Below are 23,131 nucleotides of genomic sequence, written 5' to 3' on the forward strand. Positions count from 1 at the left end.
AACTGAATTCATGTTCAATTTGCTGTTACACTAGTTAATATATGTCCATAAAACCTCCATTTGATTTGGTAATTAGCTCATTTTGCTGAATTTATGATTCATTTACTGCTCTCAGCATGAGGCATCATATAGATACTTGATCCACCTCGATCAAAACTAAAGAGCCATATAGGATTGGTTTATATATTCTTATTGTCAAGGCTAATGGTTTCTCATTAGAACCCACTGAACTAGAGCTTACAGAAGAGGACAAGCGATGGTCTGTTTCCAAAAAGAGGAGAAAGCATTATTTAGATGACATCCATCCCTACAAAACCCGCACAAAGATGAGAACTGAAAAAAATCACACTGAAGAAACACTGCAGCACGTGGTTTTGGCACATCTGTTTCCAACCACTCTTTTAGCTCGTACACCATCACTTCAGCATCACCAGGGATTCCTCCTCCCCTCCTTAGAAGGATGGATGGCTGATGCGAAGTCAAATATAGAGTCCAAGCCTGTAAGTATGCGTGGAGAGCCCACGGGAGGGGCAGTTAATCACCGACTCTCCCTTTTTCTTAACCATCCTCTCACGGCTTAGGTATCACCTGCCTTATCTTCAAGTCAGCTATAAGACTGCGAGAGGGACCTGCAGCCACCAGCCTAGAGAAGTACCTAAACTTCCAAGGACAAGAAAACCCTGTGCTTATTTGTGTCAAATAAGCTTTGCTTATTTGAGATCTTCACATCCCTGAATTCCTTCACAAGCACAACACCAAAAATCCAGCTAGCATCTCTGATGTTCATTCCAAGGATTTCCTCTAAATCGTACTGTATTTTGGAAGAACATGGAAGTTCTTCACCTTTAGTCGCTTCAATAATTGATAGAAATAGATATTCATTCAGCAATCAGGAGTGAAGAAGTGACTGTGCAGGAGCCTTGTAGCATAGTGGCAGCACCTGTTATTGCCCACGTGCAAGCAGAGTTAATTGGGCTTGCAGATCAGGCAGAAGTACTTCTGATGGGCAGATGCTGACTCAGAGCAAGGGAGAACATTGCTGTTCAAAACCAAACAACATAGCTCACACACCACAGCTTCTTTGAGCAGAAAACAAGAAGGGAAACAAATCTGAAAGGACCCACATCTACTCCTACCTGTGAATTGCCCAAAGCCAGCCTGGCTAGATGCAAGAGAACGGCAGTGTTTGACACCAATATGGGGCACAAGATGCAAGGTGAGCTGTGTGTTGGGATGCTATTACATTACACCAACCCCACATCTCCTACTAGCAGTAGCACTCTCCAGTACAGCACTCTCTACAGAAATCCCAATGAGCCACTGACACAAGGTAGCTTCAGGTTCCTGCACACAGAGAGTTAAACATCGAGCTCTATTACTCTGTACTGTAAATAGCCCCATCGCCAGCAATTTGGACTGATTTTTCTCGTTACAAAGAATACAGTAAATCAGTTCTGAGAACTCCCCTGGGATACCAAGGAGGCACAAACTTGGTCCTTGCAGAAGAGGAACACATACCAACTAGGCAAACTGCTCCCTGGCTGATCCAAACACCCTTTGCCAAAGGAAGTCCCAGAAAAATATCAGTTCTGTGAAACTCTTTCACCTAAACTCCTCAGAGTACTTTAGTCATCTGATTATAACCTAGTTGCCTATGTTATAACCCTGGCCCAGCACCTAGAAATTAAATTAATACCAATATGAAATCAGTTTGAGGCAAAGAAATTTCATCTTTTGCCCCCAAATAAAGCTGGAGAGAGTGGTCAGGAACGAGTCCCGACTTCAGCACAGAAACTTCCACCACAGTAGTACCTACATGCACAATATGGGTCTTGTTTTCACAGGGCTGAAAGGCAACACCCCATGCAGAGCATTTTCAATGCTTCTCACATGAAACCTTAAGTTTAAAGTCTATAAGATGGAACAGATTGAAAACACAAAGTACCCAAAAGCATTTTTCCACTTGACCTCCGAGCTAGCTCTTCCTCAGAGGGCTTCCCAGGACCCACCTCCGTGCCAGGTGCCCACGCGTGTAGCACTGGATGACGATTGCAGCTTGTCTCAGCCTTTTGTACTTGACCCTCTGCAGCCAGCCCCTCACCGTCTTCTGAATCATGATTGTGGCAGCCCTGAACTTAACTGCTCGAAGTTTCTCCAGATATGCCACCTGGCCTGCACGGAAAAAGATCTTGGTACGTCCAAACTGGAACTTGTCTGGATCCTTTTCAAAAACATAAAGGAAACTAAATTTAATTAAGGCAAACATTTATTTTTTTTTCAGTCTATGCTGCTCAGTAGACACATATTAAAAAAAACCACTTTGAACCAAATTTATCAGCTCAGCTCACATCTCTTCTTAATTAGGTGATGAAGGTATTATTAGATTCCAAACAACTTAAGCTTCTATATACCAACTGAGGAATGCAGCACTAGGATTCAGTCTTAAGTTTGATACACTTAGACAAATTTTGAATGTTTTTGGGGGTTTGGGATTTTTTGTTGGGTTGTTTTTTTTTAGTTAAATAGAGCAATGTGATGCCAGATAGTTCTTTCTCAAAAAGATTAAGGCTTACATCTCCAAAATCATACAAGCACTCTGGCTCTGTAGCTAAGGGAAACACTTGGTGCATACAGAGAACGACTTTTGCAGAGGAACTCAATTGAGTAAATTCCTCAAAATCCCACAAGGAGAACAAGAAATCAAAAATTACAACCTGGCTAAAGTGCTGTGCGCATTCTGGGCTGGTCAACAGCGAGAAACTTTTGTATGCATATTTGCAATTTTAAAATAATGCACAAGTCTGAGCAGTAAGGTTTTGCTGAGGAGAGGTGGCAAAGACTCCTTATTTGCTTAAGGGAAAAAAAGTCCCAATCTATGGGATGCTTTTTCTGCACATTAATAGCTATTAAAAGTCTCCCACATATCAAGATAGGGCATTTATTGCTTTTTTCTCTTACTCATTTGTGCAAAGAGCCATTTAATGACTGACTAAGGTTCCTGGTTTTGTCCAAAGCTGGACCTCTAAAATGTGCTCCAGCTCCAGCTAGCCAAAACCAGAAGGAGGGGTTGGGGGGATGTATTTTCTAAATGTGGCCCGTTGTTCACATACAGTCAGTGATAGTTCTGGACTTCTCCAGCACTGAAATGGCACACTCAGCTTGACTGCAATCAAGAGAACCCATGTCATGCTTCCTCTCGGCTACACCCTTACAAGACTCTCTCACTTTGGAAAAAGCCCCAAGCTGCCTACACTGAAGAAACACCTGCACAAGTAGCAGGTAAAGCAGGAGCAGGAAGAGCAATTCAGATCACATCAATGCCACAAGCTTCCATGCTGTAAGAATCATTGCCAAAGATCTGGTCCCAGCTCACCGTAATGAGGTCTTCCAACAGGGTCTGGCAGATCTGCTTCTTGTCATTCTTAGAGAGGTCTCTCTCTTTCATCAGAACACGGTACCTATTGAAAAAGTCATGGTAGGACCATCTGAAAGCAAAGAATACACAGGATTAGTCTGCATGCTGGGCATTATTTCCTTAAAATAAAGCATTTGGAGTCACAGAGGACTCAAAATATGAAACTCATATACTGAGGGATCTCTCACCACCACCCTCAGTATGGAACAAAGCCACCTGAAAGAAGTCTGATCACCCAAAAGCTGCCCCCAGTCTCAGCCCTCCCCTGCCACCAAGTGACCTTATCAGTGCATTTCTAGCCTGGAACAGAAAGGCCACAGACCACCTTGTTTTCACTCCTGATGTCCTTCCCAGGCTGCTGCATTTTACCAGTCAAATGCAACAACGCTGTTCCCTTCAGAAAGGATATGCTAAATTGAAGATATCACGGATCTCCTGAGATGGCAAATAAAATTTTAAAAGAAATTTTGATAAGATGATAGAGAATGGATCAAATAGAAACTCTTCCTTGTTTTGCTTTTCCAAACTCTGCTGAATATTAATCTGAATCAATTAATTCACTAATCACTCCATGCTGAGGTCTGTCGCTGACACTCTTAAAAACCAAGACTCCGAAAAGACAAAGCAGCTACCTGGAAGATGCCTCACCATCACCAGTAGTCAAGCTTCCAAACACACAACAGTACTTGCAGGAATTGGAGTATTGCTAGGAAATATCATCTCCTGCTGCTACTGTTAGATGTGGAGCCTGCAGACCAGATCCTGAAATTGGTTCAGCATCTGCCAAGTTTCAACCTCCTCCAAATGAACACAGTGAGTTATGAACCCCTCAAAACCCTGAGTTTTTAATTAAAACACTAGCCATGTCCAGCAATGTCAAGTACGGCCACTGTTATTTCAAAAAAGCACACAGAACAAATGTCAGAGGAAGACAGAAGAAGATTACAAATATTTTTACTTCTGCCTTCACTCAACTAAACCATCTGTGAGCCTGATCCTCACCCACATGGATGTTCTGGCAGCCAAAACTGTATGAAAAGGAGCCATAGAAACATGTCATCCTCTGCCCAGCAGCCCCACACATGCCTTTATTTTTGTGTTATTAAACCAATTCTTCCACTTCCAGAGACAGAGAGGGTAAAGAAAGACAAAATAAATTGCAATGGGCCACAGTGATGCTTGTAATGGGTCCTTACACTTGCCTAGTTTGCAGTGGTGGGGCTGGGTGAGATGTCACACCACCCGAACAAAGAAAAAAATAAAAAACCCCAACTGCTAAGAATTGGGAAGTACCACACAATTCCTGCATGGACACACAGCACCCAGGACACCACTTGCAAAGATATATGGGAATGGCAAAGACTAGAAAGAGTCCTTAGCATTGCACTTGAAGCAATGCAAGGTAAGGTGGAGGGCTCCTGGAGACAGGAGCAAGGACAAAACTGTAATCAGAGGACTTCCCATGGTCAGAGTAGCTCCCAAGTAGCCAGATTTAGTGATGATTTCACCCCTGTCTACATGGGCTAGCCCTGGGGCTGGACAGCCAAGGCTACCCACCCTTCAAATAACTAAAAGTACTGGATTATCACCCTGAAAAACCCAACAAAAACCTGCAAGGGGGAGCTCTCTCTGGGGAGAGGTACAGAAAAACTAAGCACAAAGATTACATGCAAGACTACAGGCTTGTGGCATGTAGGGTTTAAGCTTTAATGTGCTTTCTCTTTGCTTCTAGGTGCCTTGGATTTGTAATTACATTTCCCATTTTGTACCTGCAACCTCATCCTTTCGCACTGTGCAAATAAAACCCACGTTCATTTTAAGCACATCTGAGGCTTACGCAGCTCCAAGTCAAACCCAAATGAAATGGGAGAAGCGAACCACACAGTTCCCGAGGCACGCAGCCAAGCACGCGATGCTGGAGACCTCCTGCCTGGCTTAGGTATTACTCAGGCCAGGGAGAGCTTCAGGCAGGGAGGAAAAAAACGCCAGGAAGGGGTATTCCCATTAACCTGCAAGAGTCAGTTTAGGGACTGATATTCCTAACTGATGCTATTCAGAGGAAGAAACCATCCTGCAGTGCCACCCAGGCTCCTCCAGCAAAGAGCAGATGGTGGGTAGGCAACATGTAACTGAGGACACAGGTCCAAGCTGGGCAGAAAGCATCGAAATCCATCACCTTCCTGCCCCAAGACAGAGGTGGCAAAATCCTGCAGCTGCTTCAAACAAGAATCAGACACCTGCAGAAGTTCCTTAAAAACAGATCATAAGTCACTACACAGAGGGCCTTTCTTCGGAGCCTGTTCTCATTTCACAAGGTGGTAAAAACTGATTTTCTACTTGTTTCTATCTGAGTCCATCTTTAATATAAATAACTCACTTATTAGGATTAGGTCTCACACAAGACATTGGAAGTGGCAGGGAATAAGCTCACTGATTGCTGTCAGGCTGTTTTGCTGCTCTCACCATTCTCACTGATTTAGCAGAAGACAGTCCTGAGATAGATCACATTGCTTGTATTACTGTCCACAGAACATCAAGACAAAAGCTCTGCTACATGGGGGCTCAGGAGTTTCACTGAATATTTGCAGTCCCAGTTCACAAGCAAAAGAAAACTGCATGGGTTCATAGGTGCTGTTACAGGATCCCTCCCAGAGAAAGGAACAATTAAAGCACTCAGGTTTAATATAACATGCCTGGTTAAACAACTTCAGGTTCAAAGCAGTATAAAATTACCTTACAACTACGTGCTTTGAGAAAAACAAACATGATCCCCCAACCCTACACAGGAGATCTCTCTAATGCAGAAATACCAAAGCTGAATGCTTTGGTACACACGCTTCCCCCCCCCCCCCCCATTCTTCTGCATACATGACTTTTTTTTTTTTTTTAAAGGTTCAACATCCACATCTTCAACAACAAAAAAAAGGAAAAAAGAAGAAAATATATTTCCCTCCTGCTTGTTCACAAAGTGATTCCTAGCATGAGACAGAAGATGTGCCACATTACCCTAGCACTTAGCAGGTCAGGAGAGATTACAGGAAGGTTACACCTTGGTTCAACTCGATGACAGGTATTAAATTAAAAGCAGAAACTAGGTTTTCAGGATGCTGCCACAAAACACACAGCATGGGCACCTCTCATTGCTAGGAGTTGGAATCACAGCATGGTTTGTGTTGGAGGGACCCTAAAGCCCCCCCGGCCACCCCCTGCACCTCCCCCCAGCCCAGGTGGGTCCCAGCCCCAGCCTGGCCGTGGGCACTGCCGGGGACGGGGCACCCACAGCTGCCCCGGGCAGCCTCTGCCAGTGCCTTGCCGCTCTCACAATGAAGAATTTGTTCCTAATAGCTAATCTAAATCTCCCCTCTTTGAGTTTAAAACCATCCCCCTTGTCCTATTGCTACAGGCCTTACTAAAAAAATCTGTCCCCATCTTTCTCCTAAGCCCCCTTTAGGTACTGGGAGGCCAGAAACCACCAAGGACCACTAAATAAATACAATACCTTGTAATTATCAAGTTATAAGATCCAGACAGGTAGGCAAAGGGCTGTAAACAGGAGAATTTTCGTACCTGTGCAACTAAGAGGAAGAAAGACGCACGAAAGATGAGACAGATACTACTCAACTTTCCCAAGAGGAAAAAAAAAATAATAATAATCTCAGAGCTAAGGTCAAGCACTGTCAAACTCAAACACTGTTTGCTTTGAAGTCAGCACAGGTCACTAAAGGGAAAAGGCAATATAAGGAATGGAAGGACACAGGAAAATAACTTATGCCTGTGGAAAAAACCACCTCCCTGGGCTTGAGCAGCAAGCAGGATGCTTGAGGGCTTGGGCAGGAGCAGCAGACTTGGTCAGCTCACCTACTTCTGTGTCATCTCTAGGAATTAGACAGAGGGAATAAACCGTAACACATCCCACAGATTAAGCCTTTTATCTGCAGTTTGAAAAACAAGATTTGGATGCTTTACACAAAGCCACAACCGGGTGCAAAGCAAACAAGCTGCTCCTGCCCAAAATCACAGGGCTACGAACCCAAGAGCAGCTCTCATGCTGTAGAGCCAGCTGGATTTAATACAACCATGCAATTAAAGGGAGGGCTTGAGTAAGAAACAGGGTGAAATTCTACTCCCAAGGAAGCCTCTGAAAAGCACCTCTCCAAGCAGTCAGAAACTGCCCAAAACATCTCCAACCTATTGTTTTAGGGTGATTACGTAACATTATTTCAGCGGCACTGAATGAAGAGCTGAAAGGAATATAGTAAGAGTCTGACACTTTTATGACTTCACCATAATATGGCTTTTTTTGTTGGCCTAAAATAACTGAATGCAGAATTTTCCCATTAAGGGAAAATAAATCCATTGCCCCCCATCACCCAAGATCATCTTAGCAACTGTGTGCTGAGCAAACCTGGCTTCGTTAAGAAATCCCACCAGCATCACGTGGTACTTTCCTCTGAAGGGATCAATATTTTAGTAATCTCCGTAAGGAGCTGGGCTTTATGGGTCATTCTATAGGAGCCAAGGCCTATTTGGGGGCACACAGGTTGAATATCTGAGCCAAGATTTGACATTAAATTATTTTAGAATCTGTGGTTCATAGAGAAAATGTCTCTTGCCTTGTTTACTGCAGCAGAACAGATTTGCCTTTCAATTAGCTCTGAAACATGCACACTGGCATGGCTTGAAATTAGCTGGAATATATTCAAAGAGCTGAATGAGGGGGGAAAAACCTGCTATTTACATATTACACCTTTGTTGCGAGTGGGGGGAGTGGGTAAACAGAACTGCTAGTAGCCAGTCATTTATAGTTTGTATTTCCCTGAAATAATTGCACAACAGCTAAACACACATTATCAAAAAATAAATTTATATCCAAGGATGCCCACGATACATCTCAATTACGAATGTTTAATGTTTATAGAGTTTAACAGCTGTGATTTTATATGGAATTGATACAAAGATGCTGCATCTGACAGTCAGCTCCAGCAACCACAGGAAGCAGCCAAAGGCCAAGAATACTTCAACAATAAATTTCATACATAACAACTAAAATAAGAGTGTTTCAGCAAGACTGCAAAGACCACATTACTGAGAGTGACAGCACAGTGGGAGTCTAGTGATGTGGTACCATTGACTGGAAACCATCAGAACCAGAGAGTTTTGACAAAATGCAAGTTAAAACCTTGTTTTAAAGAATATTTTGTTACTAATGGCAATCTACACCAGTTAATTCTCTATAGACTAATCCTTACGTAGCCAGTTTCTATAAAGAAGATGAATGGTTTTATAGTACAGAGACATCTTCCATACTTTACCCATGCAAGCTGACAGATTTACTATCTACACATCTGAGACAGTCCATTCATCACAGTCATTTACGTACACGCGAACAAATACATTTCAAACCAAATGATACGTTTTCATTCCCATTTACTTGAGATAGCGGCAAAGCACAGCATACCATGGAAATGATAAAATAAAGCCAGGCATACCCGAAGTGCAGAGTGTGAGGCTTCATCTTTCAGTGGGAATACATCATGACTTACATGGGTTGAAGGACACTAAAAATTATATTAAAACTTTTTTTTTTCTTAAAGGAACCAGGTAAAAAAAGATAAAAATTACCAAAGCCTCAAAACACTCAGTTCCTCAAGTCATAAAGTAACTGTGATGGAGAAGAATGAAGTAACAGCAGAAGGTGGCTTTACCCAGACATGTCTGACCCAAGGCCACATCTGAGAAGAGTAACTCAGAGTGACAGTATGCTGGAAAATATTTAGATGTAAATACTACAGGATGAAAGTGAACATTTTCTCCTATTTCCGTAAAAAAAAAACCTCCTCTTGAGATAAAACATTTTGAAAAATCCTCGTTTCTCTACAGGTGAATTGCTTACACTGAAGTGAAACAAAACTCACAAAGGTTAAGTTTCCCATTATTATTTGAAGTGGTTTAAATTTACAGCCTTCATGCATGGTTAAAATTTAAAGCAGTGACCCTCCTTTTTGGTTTTATCCTTAATCAATCATGATAATCTGACTTATCTGTAAAATATAAGGAAATACAGAGGAATAATCAATGCTCACTGTGACGAAAACTGAGACAGATTGCATGGATGTAAAAATGCAGAAGGAACTAAAACATCTATTACATTTCCCACTAAATAAGATCCTGTGGAAGCGGGTTTTCCCAAGCTGGTTTATAAAGCAAATTCAAATATACCAAGTATTCAGAATCTTTCAATGAAGTTGTCCATCTCCTAGGTCTGGATTTTCAAGACTGGAATTCTATGACCAAGAGGGTAAAAGAATACCTGAACCCAAAGTGAGTATCTTATTTAGTGCAGAATTGTTCCTGAATAAAATTATCTTCTAGGAACACTAAAACTAAAAACAAACAAAAAAACCCAAAAAACAAACCCACGAAAAAAAACCCAAACCTCTCCTTGAAGCATCCCAAACACTGAATTGGAGAAGGTCACTCTCAAAGGCTCAAATAGCTGTTTGCACCCTTTTTTTTTTTAGCCCTGGAGGAAGAAAGCTGACAAGTTGCGGTGATGGAAGAGTTCTGTTATTCTTAGTGTCCTGGGAAAAAGATCTCATAACCAAAAGCATGTGCAAGCAGAGCTGAAAGCATCACTTTTGCATTTTTCAGGATGAAGCAGTCTTTGTACCAGTCAATTATTTGCCATAAATAGATCTTGTCTGGTCTCCAGGTGCTGCAGTGGTTCCTCCTCTCTGCTCCCCCTCCCCAGTTACTAATTACATGTCGATTTTAGTACTGTAGGGTCTAAAATACAGTTAGGTGAGCAGATACGGGAAAATGCTGCAAGTCTGTAGGAAAACAATGAATGGAGAGGAACAGAGGGTATCCCTGCAGGTATGCTAAAACCAGCAGCAAAACCTAGAGACAACCCTCAAGCCGGAGCTCCCCCTATCTCCCCAGGACCCACCGCCACAGAGCCAGGAGTGCAGACTGCACCAGGGGAACATGACCACTTGGCTTAGTGAGCACAAAACTGCCTTTCTGTGGCCTCTTCCAAATGAAACCACAGCTGTTGCACTGCTTTAGGGCTTTTACTGCAAGTAGGCAAACAGATCCGGCCCTGCAGCTACTCCAATAGAGATAACAGAAGACCCAGCCCATGGGCTGGTTTTTACTACTTTGCCGTGGAACTTAAGAGCATCTTTTTCTTTGTTACTTCCGCAAATGCCCTGAAGACTGCAGAGGTGGGAGCCAAAGGCGGTGCTGGGTCCTCTAACAGGGCCAGACCTCCAACATGAGGATGCAAATCTCCACGCACCTCTGCCACCCTCCCACGCTGGCAGAGGAGAGAAAGAAATTGGTTTCCATTAAACTTTTTATTTTTTGTTTCCCCCTTTTTTTCTTTTTCAGGCATTGAGCTCAGCTGGCTAAGGAGATCCCCATCACCAGTTTTTGCCCATCCATGGAGGTCACTGGCCAACAGAGGTTTGGTGCAGCAAAGCCACCTCATGTCAATGCGCAGAAGCTGCCATCAATTGTCAGAGGATCTTTGCAGCTGCGCTGGAGATGAGAGTAACTGGTAAGGCAGCACACACCTGCCCAAAAACCAGGGCAGGGAGTTTCTCATGAGGTTCAGCATCACACTTAGCCAACTCTTTACTGAGCATATTTATAACTCCTTTGTTCCTTATAAAAAGGCCGATGGCTATGCTGACATTAACACAAAGCTGCCTGCACTAAAATGCAATTGATGCATTATTTTTTTTTAGAATTATTTGTCCCTGTCATCTTCAGGGCTTATTTATAGTTTGTTTTCTGATTTATTAGGCCCTAAAAACCTCTTTTGAATTTTGTATCGCGATCAGCAAGAGCCACACCACCTATAACCTTTCCATTTGAGATGCAAGAGTCTGAAACCTGATGTATTTTGGATGTGCAGAGTGAAAGTCTCCAATAATAATTTACAACCCTTATTTTCCTTCTCTGCAAATATAATGAAATTTTTTTTGGCTGAAATGATTATTGCAGCAGGTGTCCAAAGCCAGGGAAAAAAAACCAAAACCAAACCACAGAAAGGAAAGCAAACTGTACACTGCAAAGAGCTTATGTATGGGGAGCTTCAGGCAAGCAGTGAAGAAGTCTTCTAGGGCAATATTTGCTTCCAGGGAAGATGAGTGCAGAGGATATAGAGCTGTTATTTTGCTTCTTGCTGTCCCCCTCCATATGGGATCACGGCTGGATTCCTTTATCTGCCATGCACCAGTGTTTTCAGAGATTTCACCACAGCAAATTACTTCTGAGGACCAAACTGAAAGCACCAGCTGAAGCGCTGGACACAACACAACAAACCCTCCAGCAGCCTCACTCTGCAGCTCATCACTTGATAACAAATCTCTTTGACTTGAGGAACCCAGGACTTAATGGGGGTCTTGCAAAACGAGAAAAAATACTAAAAAGGGAAAAATCTATACTGGATATAAACCAATGTAAATAAAACCTGTTTGTCCTGAAAACACTAGTGTTTTCTTTTCCCTCCCTCTCCCCAGATAACGAGTGAACCTGCCGAGTAAAGCACACCAGTAGCACGCCTCACCAAATCCCAGCACAGTACCTGGACGGGAAGCCAGCTGCGCTGATGTGGATGGTCTCCAGCACTCCACAAGCTCTCAGCTGCTGTACCACTCTCACCGGATCAAACCTGCAATTATATTTAGGATAGAGGTTAACACAGTGAGAAGGAACCACGTCAACCACCAAGCTGATAATGATTCTTCTGGGGACAGGAACTGTTTTCTGATTTGTGGTAGAGAGCTCTGTCCTCACCATTAGTACAGGGGCTGCAGAAACCACACATCCATGGATAGCTTTTGTCCACAGCCATTCCCTTGCAAACCTCAGCATAACCACAAACCCCATGCCTTGCTTTGGGTACAGGCTGCACAGATGTCACACATTTTCACTCCATGTCACAAGACATTGTGCTTTTCAAGTGCAACAGACCTCGCTATTGCCCTATTATCAATGCCAAGTGGTACTCTTGGGATGAGAGAACAGTTTGTTACAATTAAGTCTCTACAGCCATAATCTACCCAGCTGTGTACAGCAACACAATTATGATTAAGGAGGGAAGAGGTTACCCCACCACAAGCTGCTTGACGAGCAAGACAGTATTACTTTTGCAGCTATAAGGGCAACAATATATTTCCAGAATAAAATCACATTCAACAGCAAAATAAATCTGACCTATTACATTTCCACCAAAACAGAGTAATTAACAGATCCCACAGATTTGCAATCTTTAAGTTTACCAAGAACAGCAGCATTCATGTTCCAGACTAAATGTTTCAGTAGACATCATGTGGAAATTCAAGGTATTTCTGCTCCCAGCTGCCTGCCCTCCTCTTTTTAGCTGGCACAACCCCTTACCACTGGCATCTCATTTCCATCAGCAATTTGTGCCAACAAACTTTGTGCCAACTTCCAGCTGAGTACTTGAGCTGTGCTCTCTCTGGTTCCTGGCATGAACCCACTTTCAGATCAGCCTATCTTTGCAGAGAGTGAGTGAGTCCAAGTACCAGCATCCCCCATCACTTATCCACCCTTCCACCCCTGACATCGAAGGCACAAAGAGGTCCCAGCTCTTCAGCTCGAGATGTTGGACCCTGGAAGAGGTTGATGGATCAAGCTTAGATTCATATGATGCAGATGTCCGTAACTGTGTCAGATTTCCAGAACAAAGGTGAGGAACAAAAGCATCTTGGGTACCTGCTTGTCCTTTCCTGAAAGCCCAACCTGAATGAATAGTTCTGCCCAGCCTCTGCTGTGCAAAAGCAGCATAAGAAACAGTCCCCTGCTACTTCGTGCATTTCCAAATTCCCTGGATCTGTCAAGTCTACAGTAAGTTATTCACTACAACACCACAAACGTGACACAGAGTGGAAAATCAGTTTTGGCTGTCACTCACTTCAAGGAAGAACCCACAAGGGTACAGTTTCCATAACAATAAATAAGAAACAGGACTGGTAGATGGATGGAGAAGCTTCAGTCCTGGAAGATCCCAGGGCAATCTGTGCTGTACACAAGGGGAGCTCTCCGCAACACAGCCAAGCCCTGCTCAGTGGGGTGAAATGCAGTAACCAGAGCGGCTGCAGTCATTTATCAGCACAGAAAGCCAAGACCTTCTCTAGCCACAACTCCAGCTACAGACTAAAGCTGAAAAAAGAGTTTAAAAGGACAATACACATTATTATGAACGCCTTTTCCTTGCCATGGCAGACAGAAGCACGTGACAAGTTGCTTTTGGCCTGGAAACCCAAGTAAGAGATCATAAACCCTGCCTGAAACAGAATTTGGGAGGAAAATTGTCAAAGGTACAAGCTGAAGTCAGGCATTCCCCTTGCACCTCTCTCTTTGAAGTCTTCTCCCTCCACAAGGGATCAACCTCAGACGCAGCCAGCCTGCAGTGAGATGCAGCAAATGCCACTGTGTGGTGCTAATCCTTCCTCCAGGCTGGAGTTCTGATAGCCCTCACCTTCCTACAAAACAAAGCTTACATTTGCACCAAGATTTAAAGTTGGAATGAGAGTAATACAGGGTGCAAGGGACCTTAGGAGGTCTCTAGTCCAACCTCCTATATTCAAAAGCTGGGGCAGTTAAGAGGCAGACCTATAGCTCAGGGCTTTATCCAGTCAAAGACTGAAAACCTCCCAAGATGGAGGCTGCACAACCTCTCCAGGCAGCCTGCTCCACTGATAGACTGTCCTCACGGAGGCAAAAAAAAAAAAGTTTCCCTATCTCCATCTGAACCTCTCATGTCAATTTGTAGCTATCCATTCCCGTCCTCCCACCACAGACCACAGTGAAGGGCATGGTTTCATCCTCTTGGTAGCTCCTGTAGGTACCAGAAGGCTGCTGTTAGGTCCCATCTCTTCTTGGGCTAAATCTCATTTTAGCAAAACCTTAATGCTCTTGTGAGCTGAAAAATGTTATGTTTTAGAAAAAGAAAAAGGTATTTGTTTTTTTTTACTGAACAGTGAACATAATACCAACTGTTCTGCATGCTACAAGATACTTCAGTGCTAACCTAGAGCAGTGCCACTGATGTTTCTTCACTAATGCCTCCTAGCATCGTGTATTTTTCAGCACAAGTGCCTCTGAAATGCAGACTCATTCACAGCCAGCCCCATATTCTCTGAATTGTACATATAAACAAATAGACTTTACTGGAGCCACGCTGCCGTGATTGAGAGACAGGACACAGCTTGATGCAAGCAAATGTCACTTTAATTAGCTTAATATCATGATCATATACACACAAGCAATTGTTACATCTTATTTTGATCGGTTCAAAAACTTGCTTATTCTATAACTGTGTGGCAACTCCCGCAAGGATCTCACGCTAGGTATTTAGCAATTCAGCAATAGTTAAAGACAACAATTCTGCTGTTCTTGCGCCACGTCCTTGAGCGAGCTGACAAACCAACCGCCTTATTCCTTGTATAGTCTCAACTTGATACTTAGTCCTTGTTTCTATACCCTTCAGTAATTTCTCACGTCCCTTATCACCAGGGCTTGCGGCCCACAAGCTCAAGCACATTCCTTTCAACTAACTGATTGTTACTTGTGGTCCTGCTTCCCAGACCCCCTCCTGCATCTCCCCCTTCTTGTTTTTGAGCAATCCAAATCCTGTTTGTTTTAAACATGCGTTTGATCAAGTTACTCATCACTTGTTGTAAACATTGAAACAAACAAGGAACAAATAATACTAAGACTAACAATACTGTCAATACCATCAATGTTCCTTCGATTATGGTTTGTAACCAGACCCCTAACCCAAGGCTTAAAAGCCAGTCTGTTAACCCGTTCTCAGTCTTTATGGCCTGTACATTTTTTCTCAACTCAGCAAGCTGCTTATGAATAGAGTTTGAGTAATCAGTCAAATTCACACAATGCTTCCCTTAGCGCTGTTCACTATAGGCTACTCTCTACTGCTCATGCTGCTTCCTTATCTTCTAGAGGCGAGATCACATTCCTGCTTTGTTTCTGTCTCATCCTAGTTTCTTCTTGTACTCCCTCAAAGTTATTTAACTCTTTGCTGCAGGATCTCAGCTGCACATTGCCGAAGCAAGGCCAAAACTGCACATCATCAATGTCAAAACCCACTGTCCCTGTGCCGTACAATTCTACACCATGCTAAGGATACAAATTCCTCAAAGCTGGTGGCAGCAAGATCAACATTGAGCAAGATTTCTATATCATAATTTCAATTAAGCAGTCCATGATGAGTGAGGAGGGAGATAACCTCTTGCAGAAATGCCCCCAGTACAAGACACCTAAACCAGTGCTTTCTGGCTTGTAGATGGGGATGTGACACCACCACCCCAACCCAAAGCACTCTTGCGTAGTTTCCAGACCACAGCGACTCCTGCAATGCTGCTGGCTAGGCACCTACATACTGCACCTCCAGACCATTCTTAGGTCTATTTTTGTTTGCTATTTGTTCCCCAAATCCTGACATTTGCCAGTGGGGAGCATCGCACTGGACCAAGTTACCACAGACTGCGAGCAGACGCAAGCAGAATTACCCTCCTGGTATTTGCTACCCATAACATCTTAGAAGTACAACTTTGTTAATTTAGGTAATTACTGCACCTTGACAAGCAGGAGGTTGCAAATTTATAAAATTATGTTCACTGTATCCTGAGCATCACATGAAAAACTGAACTGCAAAGTTAAAGGCAAAGAAGTGAAGAAGGATGGGCTGAAGGTAGAACTGAGTTTGGGACACGGAGTCTTGGAAACACCCTTTGGAAAGGTGAAGCCATTTCACCATGCAGAGCATCTACCACACTTCCCACTACAGAAAGTTAGAAAATACTTTTGTGCTTTATCTAAAGAAAGCAATCAAACAAAAAGTGTAATGCTGAATTTCATTTAAGTGGACAACCTCTGCAATAGGCAACATGAGACTAAGGCCCTAAGCTTCTCCAATATCTACAAAATGGTACATGAAACTGATACAACAGACCACAGAAACCACCATCCCAGCACTGCCAGCCTTCTCCAGAGCTGTTAACTAATCATCTAATGAATCAGTTAATTGCAAGCCAGTTCCTGAATCTCTTCTAACTATTAATACCCTCTGCTTTGCTGTTTGCAGCAGGAGAAGCATGGAGCCAGGGAAGCTTCCTGGAGGATACATACCCACCAGCATGTCATGGCCAAGGGTAAGCCTGTTCAGGGATGCTTAGTCCTGCTTTGCAGGACAATGCTGGAGCCGTCTCTTCACTCTGAGGTGGCATCATGCTCACTGGGAGCACTCAGGTTGCATTGGATCAGCTGGAGGGCAATGCCTCACTGCTTACAAGTTACAATCATAACACTTTCTTAAATGTCACCACCTGCAGTTTATGCCAGGGTCTTTAGAAGACATCACAATGAGATCTTTGAGGTCCCTGCATACTAATGGCCAAGCTTTTTTGGAGTTACAGGGCACAAAACTGGGTAAAAATACATTGCCAAGAAGTCAAAAAAGGCTAACAGCTACTTGACCACAGTGTTTGCAGCTTGCAATACAGCTCTGAACTACAGAGGAAGATCAAGACTAGCTTTTTGCTTCAGCTGTTCACTCATCTGGAAACCTGCCTGAAGTTGATACAAGTCACATCTTTACTTTTCCCACATTTATTTTGGAAGCACCAAGACATTTTTAATAAATTTTACAAGCCATTTTGCAAGCACACTACTTATCTCCACTCTTTCACACCTTTCTCTACTACTTTTCACGGTTTAGTACTCTAACTATTTAAATCAAAGTGATTCTATGATGAAATTGTACAAAGACCCTATTACTGCAAAGCAAGGATGCTCAGAATTAGCAGAGTGTATCTATGAATTACTAGGACCTGCATTAGTTCTTATTGCATAAATTAAATATATAAATAAATATATAATAATGATATAATGATAAAATGAATGAAACCCAAGAGAATTAACTCCAGCAAACTACAGGGACCTTCCAGTTACGGGAACAACTTTACAAGCGGGAAAACTCTGGCAAGAGGAAAGGTCCAAAGCACACTCTTGCTACAAGGCTGAACACATTTGCTTATCTGAAAGCCCACTCACTTAAAGGGGAGCTTCTCATCATTCGGCTTGATGCAGCGCACATAGTGCGGCGTGGTCGCATTCAGAGTCTCCATGAGCAAATGCAGGGAGTTGCGGAACTGAAAGACAAAACCACTCGTTTTGAGGAGGCATGAAGGTGCCGTACCATGCAACCCAAGTTGGCAGGCGCTGCAAGCCACCTGCGGTGCAAGCCTCTGGACGTGACACAGCGTGAACCTCCCCATCAGCCCAGCATATACAGGAACAATTCAGAGAAGACCCTGGCGGGTTGAGGGCTTCCAGCTCAATGAGGTACAAGCAATAAGCATTTGCTTGGGACTTTACCCAGTTGGGTCCTAAAAAATCTCCAAGGGTGGAGACTGCACAACCTATCTGGGTCTCTGTTACACTGCTTGACTCTCCACACAGGGGGAAAAACGCTCTTTTTCTCAAATTGTTTTGATTTATGAGCACCATAGTGCACTGGGATACCGTCCGGTGAATCCCAAAGTGGCTTCCACCCTCCTTAGTTTCAATTGCTTCCAGTCAAGACTACTCAAGCTTGCTCTTCCAGAGGCACTGCTAGAAGGTGCCCAAAATGCCACAGCCAAATTGTCCCTACCCTACAAGACAGGTCACAGGAAAGCCTCCTTGCTCCCCACCCCCAAACAACTTTTTATTTATCTGTTTCACACTGAAGAAATGAGATCTTAACTGTAAAAATCTATCTGGATCCCCTGCCCAGCTCTCCTGCTGTTAACTGACCCCACTGAAGTCATACGTTACCTGGTGCCCCACCGTTTTCTTGTGCTTCTTACTGGCAGCTTTGATCACTGGTCTGGCAGAACGGACACTGATTTTGGATGTTCCCGTTCCCATGGAAGTGGTGGGTGCAGCATCCTTCTCATCTTGAAATAAGTCTGCTACCATCTGATCCTAAAACAAAAGACAATGCCTGAGCACCTCTGGCCCTGTGCTTTGCTGAATGAACCCACCCAAGTCACATTGCTCCGGTCATTTTTTGCCCATCTTCAACCAGGAAGGGGAAAAAGAAAATAAAAGCGAAAGGAAGAAGCGTTGCCTATATAAACCACATCAGCAGGACCACTGGACATTCTGTTTTGTAGTTCAAACAAGAAAAAAAAAGTAAAAAGAGGATGAGGTGTTGTCCAAGACACAAAACCTCATGAACGCAAGGTGACTCTTGCTCCCAGGTTTCGTTTCAAAGTACTGATCCAGTCCTGACCACAGCAAGGATGCTGCCAGCACAGTGCACGCCCCAGGAACAGGGGTCTCCACGTGAGGACAGGCAGCACCCACTCCCACCACGGACCCCAGAGGCACCCTTGCTTTTCCAGTTAAGAGACACCAGCACTTCCACACTAATTACCTGCATTTCAGCATGAATGAGCAAGGTGACAGCAGGACCACCATTCTGCAGCCCTGGAAACACTACATTTAGCGCCTCAGATCCCTGAAGTCTGGGATTTCTGGCAAGCCAGCAACAGCATTTCCACTTCATAAATGGGAGAACAGGTGAGCTGGCAAATGCAGTGATGCTTTTTTTTTTGTTGTTTTGTTTTGTAAAGGATAAGATATTCAATTTTGCACTAGCATGGGGAACATAAATACTAAGTCACAATAAACCTGATCTGTTCAGCAAGGCTGTTAAATTTTCACATCTCTAATCCATCTATGCACCCACACTGGCTCCCGCCACAGCTGCGCTAACATACAAACAGTAAATTCTTAAATTCTTAATTCATGGGCCTGTTGGAGCGGGGCCAGAGGAGGCCACAAAGATGATCAGAGGCTGGGGCACCTCTGCTGTGAAGAAAGGCTGAAAGAACTGGGGTTGTCCAGCCTGGAGAAGTGAAAGCTCTGAGGAGACCTTACTGCAGCCTTTCGGTACCTAACGGGGGCTTAGAAGAAAGTAGGGAACAAACTTCTTAGTAAGGCCTGTAGTGATAGGATCAGGGCTAATGGTTTTAAACTTTAAAAAGGGTAGATTTAGATTACATATTAGGAAGAAATTCCTTACTGTGAGGGTGGCGAGGTGCTGGCACAGGTTACACAGAGAAGCCCCATCCCTGGAAGCCTTCAAGGCCAGGTTGGACAGGGCTTGGAGCAACCTGGGCTGGTGGAAGGCACCCCTGCCCAGGGCAGGGGCTCGGAACTAGCTAGCCTTTAAGGTCCCTTCCAACCCAAACCATTCTATGGTTCTGTGAAATGTAAGAAAAACCACTCTCACCAGGTAGAACTTCATTTCTTACCAAGCTGAGCAGGGCTCCAGCCCAGTGCCACACCAGTGGCACATGCACCACCAGCAACACACACTCTGGAGCATCTGTAGGAGAGGGCATCAGCATCACCTTTCCCTTGTCCATGGCATGCTATGCCCAAAACTTCCATGCAAAACCACTGACATGACGCAGCAGTGTGCTGCACAGTGCTCTTGCCTCCGTCCCAGGCTTTTACAAAAGCCAGACTTGATTGTATTTCCATTAATGGCTTGCAGGTTTTTTGTAGTGTTTTAATGTTTTGTAGACATTAACAGACAGCCTGCTGTGAAGAGCTGCCTGGCGCTCTGCCACATCCCTGGCCTACGACAGGAATGCTTCCAGCCCCAGCCCTGCAGGCTGTTCACACAGCTCCCTAGAACAGCAGCCTAAATAACACTGTGGGAAGGAAACTGTTTGCATTGCATTAGCAAATTGCTTGCAGACTCTAGGACAGCACCTACTAAAGATCTCCTTCAAACTCACAGCTTTTATTTTTATCTCTGCAGCTCACTCAACTCCCACCAGAATAAAGGCTTGTGCATTCTTTGCTTAACCCTCTACACCCCCTCCAAAAAAAACATTCTGACAGCTGCTGTATTTCAATGACATGTCACTGTCTTGGGTGCTTTGACTCCTGCAAACATGGGATGTTTGGGGGGCACATGCTTGATGCTGGAAGTCATCCAACAGCCTCCACACGCTACTATCTCACACTTGATAACGCAGCAAAATCCCAGCTGTAATTTCAGGTTTCAAAATATCTTCTCAGCACATAGCTGGAAGTGCCATCGACCCCTCCATCCACTTGCTATTAATAATAGCAGTGCTTGCCTCCAGGCAAACGCTCCACAAGATTGGCAGAGGTGAGCTTTCACCTTGTGTAATGATCCCAGTTACACCAGTTTTGCATCTTTAGCAGCCCAGGATCTATTCCACAGATGCAGGGGGACAAGCAAGAAGGATGGATCCCTCCTTCCCAACTCGGAGTTGAAACCATTGGTGCATTATTCGCATTATAGAGAACTGGAATATGTTATCTTGACAGCATGCCTGTGTAGTTTTGATCAGTATTCAAATCAGTTTTCTTAATTCAAAGAACATCAACTCTCAACTCTTTTAGCTGACCAGCCCTAACAAAACTAATTTGCTATTTTTATAAAGTCTCTTTCACAATCTTGTTAATGGCAGTAATTGCATTCTAATTAGCAGAAAGCAATTCTGCCTTGGTGGAAGAACACTTCATCAGCAATGCACTTTAAGTCCTTGCCATGTTAAACGGAGTGTTCCCCTTCCTCTGTGTACTGTTTTAATGGGAATATAAAGAAGGTGGCAGTGAATACTGTATGCAGGCCTGATCCTGAGTACAGGACAAAGTCCTTGTGGCACAGCCTTTTGCAGCAGATGTTTAAGTTTTAGTCAAATTAGCACATCTGAGCAGCAGACTCAGCACTGGCACTGCCACTTTTTTTGGTTCAGAGAAACCAGGTTGCTTTTTACAGCAAAATAAAAAAATCTCTTATTTCTTTATCACCTGGAGGGCACATGATAGATGAGAGAAAAAAAACCCCCACACTAACTCAATCTACTGGCCAACGGGGTTAGGGAAAGCAAGAGCAGAGGATCAGGTTTTGGAAGTTTTGCAGGAAGATGAAGAGGATGAGGATGCTACTGGCAAGGGAAGCACTGCCCTTCCCTCCAGGACAGCACAGCATTGCCACAGGCTGACAACAGCCACCGCTTCCACATCATTAAGGAAATGGTTCAAAGGCAGAAGTTCATCAAACAAAAAACAAAAACTCTCAAACCAAGTGCATTTGAGAGTTTTTTAAGCTGGATCACATATGCAGATGTTGGTGTCACCTACAGAGCCACCACTGTGAATCCAGAAGGTCCTAACGCCTGGTCCCAAGGAGCACTAGCTTAGTTTGTAGGCCACGTAAACCCAGATCTTTGATCCTGAGGCACACGCGTTAATGGCTCTCTAGGTCAGGCAAGCCAGTTGCAAGGAGCTGGGTTTGGGTTTTGTTGTTTTTTTTTTTAATTAAACTGAAACCCAGCCTGCTGTGATATTATATTATGGTCCCTAAGTGAGATACCTATGTCAGTATTTTTTTTTTTCCATTTCTTTTTTTAAGGAATAGCACCGTCCCTACCACTCTACAACACACCACTCCAGTGAGCTACAGCTCCCCTCTGCACCCCTGCAGAGAAGTCAAACTGAAATCCCTACCAGGCACCGCCAGTTCTGCAGCACTACCCCCAACAGCATGTTCAGCACTGGCTAAATAATTAATTGTACAGCATCAATTATTCCTGCAGGTTACCTGGCATTTCTAATAAGCTCTAATCATGCCCAGTTTTTACCCTAGGAAAGCTGTGAGCTTCCCAAATGCACAGAGATCTTGATTTGGGTGTTATGAAAGCCCAGCTCCACAGTTATTAGACTCCCAACTACCCCCAGAGATGAGAAAACTGCATATCTTGCCATCTTCATATGAATTCACTGCTGAGACAAGGGAAAGCCACTGACAATACTCAATTAATTTCCGATTCTCATCTCTCATAACTTTGACAGGAACAAACTCCCATTTAAAATGCTCCTAAAAGTAGTACTTCCATCTCCCCTCATCACGCTCCTTGTTTAGGATGGCATGTGGAAGGTCACAGCCAGCAGTAAACTCAAGGGAGAGTGACAAGAAGAGAAGAAATCTGGATACACAAGACATCTGCTTGCAACATGCAGAGGGGATTCAAAATTTGTACTGCAAAAAAAAAAAAATTAAAAAATAATCAATGCAAGTTAACAAGCTGGCCCATGCTGGGTGAGGCTTTGAAATGGTTTGGAGAAAAGCAGATATATTCCTTCCCTACAACACAGACAAGGTCTGGTGGAAACAAGGGTGCCCCAAAGTCATGCAGTATTGATTCTGGCTGCTGGATGGTGTGCTGGACTCCACAGGGCTGGATTTTCATATTAACTTCCTAAAAAGTTAGAGAGCTGCCCCCGGAAGGGTTAATGTTGTTTGAAGTCTCAACTCATTAATTGACAATGAAAGACTCAAGGTTGCAGGGAGGAACTTTTGGTCTGCTTTTAAACAACAAGGACTTTAAATTCCTTAGATGTCTGTGTTACTGACACTTTTAACCCAACCTCAAGCGCAGATGGAGCACCCAAGTGCTCATGGAGAAGAGTGCCATGTAAGGAAGTCAATGTAAAATCTGCTCAGGTCATACAAGCAACTGTAAGGTCTCCAACGCGAAGCCCACTTGCCAAGTGCTCACTTCACTTACTGCAGGCACGACCCATGCCAAAGCCTGCAGAGCCCCGCAGCCACTCCTTTTCTGC

General features: G+C 43.8%; 1 protein-coding gene across 2 annotated transcripts in view; it reads right to left on the reverse strand.

Moving 5' to 3' along the window:
* Window positions 1–23,131, reverse strand: part of MYO5B (myosin VB) — a 148,940-nt gene that overhangs the window by 46,349 nt on the left and 79,460 nt on the right. For both annotated transcript variants that reach the window (XM_037374114.1, XM_037374113.1), the window contains exons 15-19: window positions 18,290–18,439; window positions 17,525–17,622; window positions 12,009–12,095; window positions 3,374–3,485; window positions 2,010–2,221 (exon numbers count right to left, since the gene is read on the reverse strand). In XM_037374114.1, the coding sequence (XP_037230011.1) occupies window positions 2,010–2,221; window positions 3,374–3,485; window positions 12,009–12,095; window positions 17,525–17,622; window positions 18,290–18,439 (659 nt within the window). The remainder of the gene's footprint in view (window positions 1–2,009; window positions 2,222–3,373; window positions 3,486–12,008; window positions 12,096–17,524; window positions 17,623–18,289; window positions 18,440–23,131) is intronic.

The sequence above is a fragment of the Falco rusticolus genome, chromosome Z, assembly GCF_015220075.1.
Source record: "Falco rusticolus isolate bFalRus1 chromosome Z, bFalRus1.pri, whole genome shotgun sequence".
Taxonomy (NCBI): Eukaryota; Metazoa; Chordata; class Aves; order Falconiformes; family Falconidae; genus Falco; species Falco rusticolus.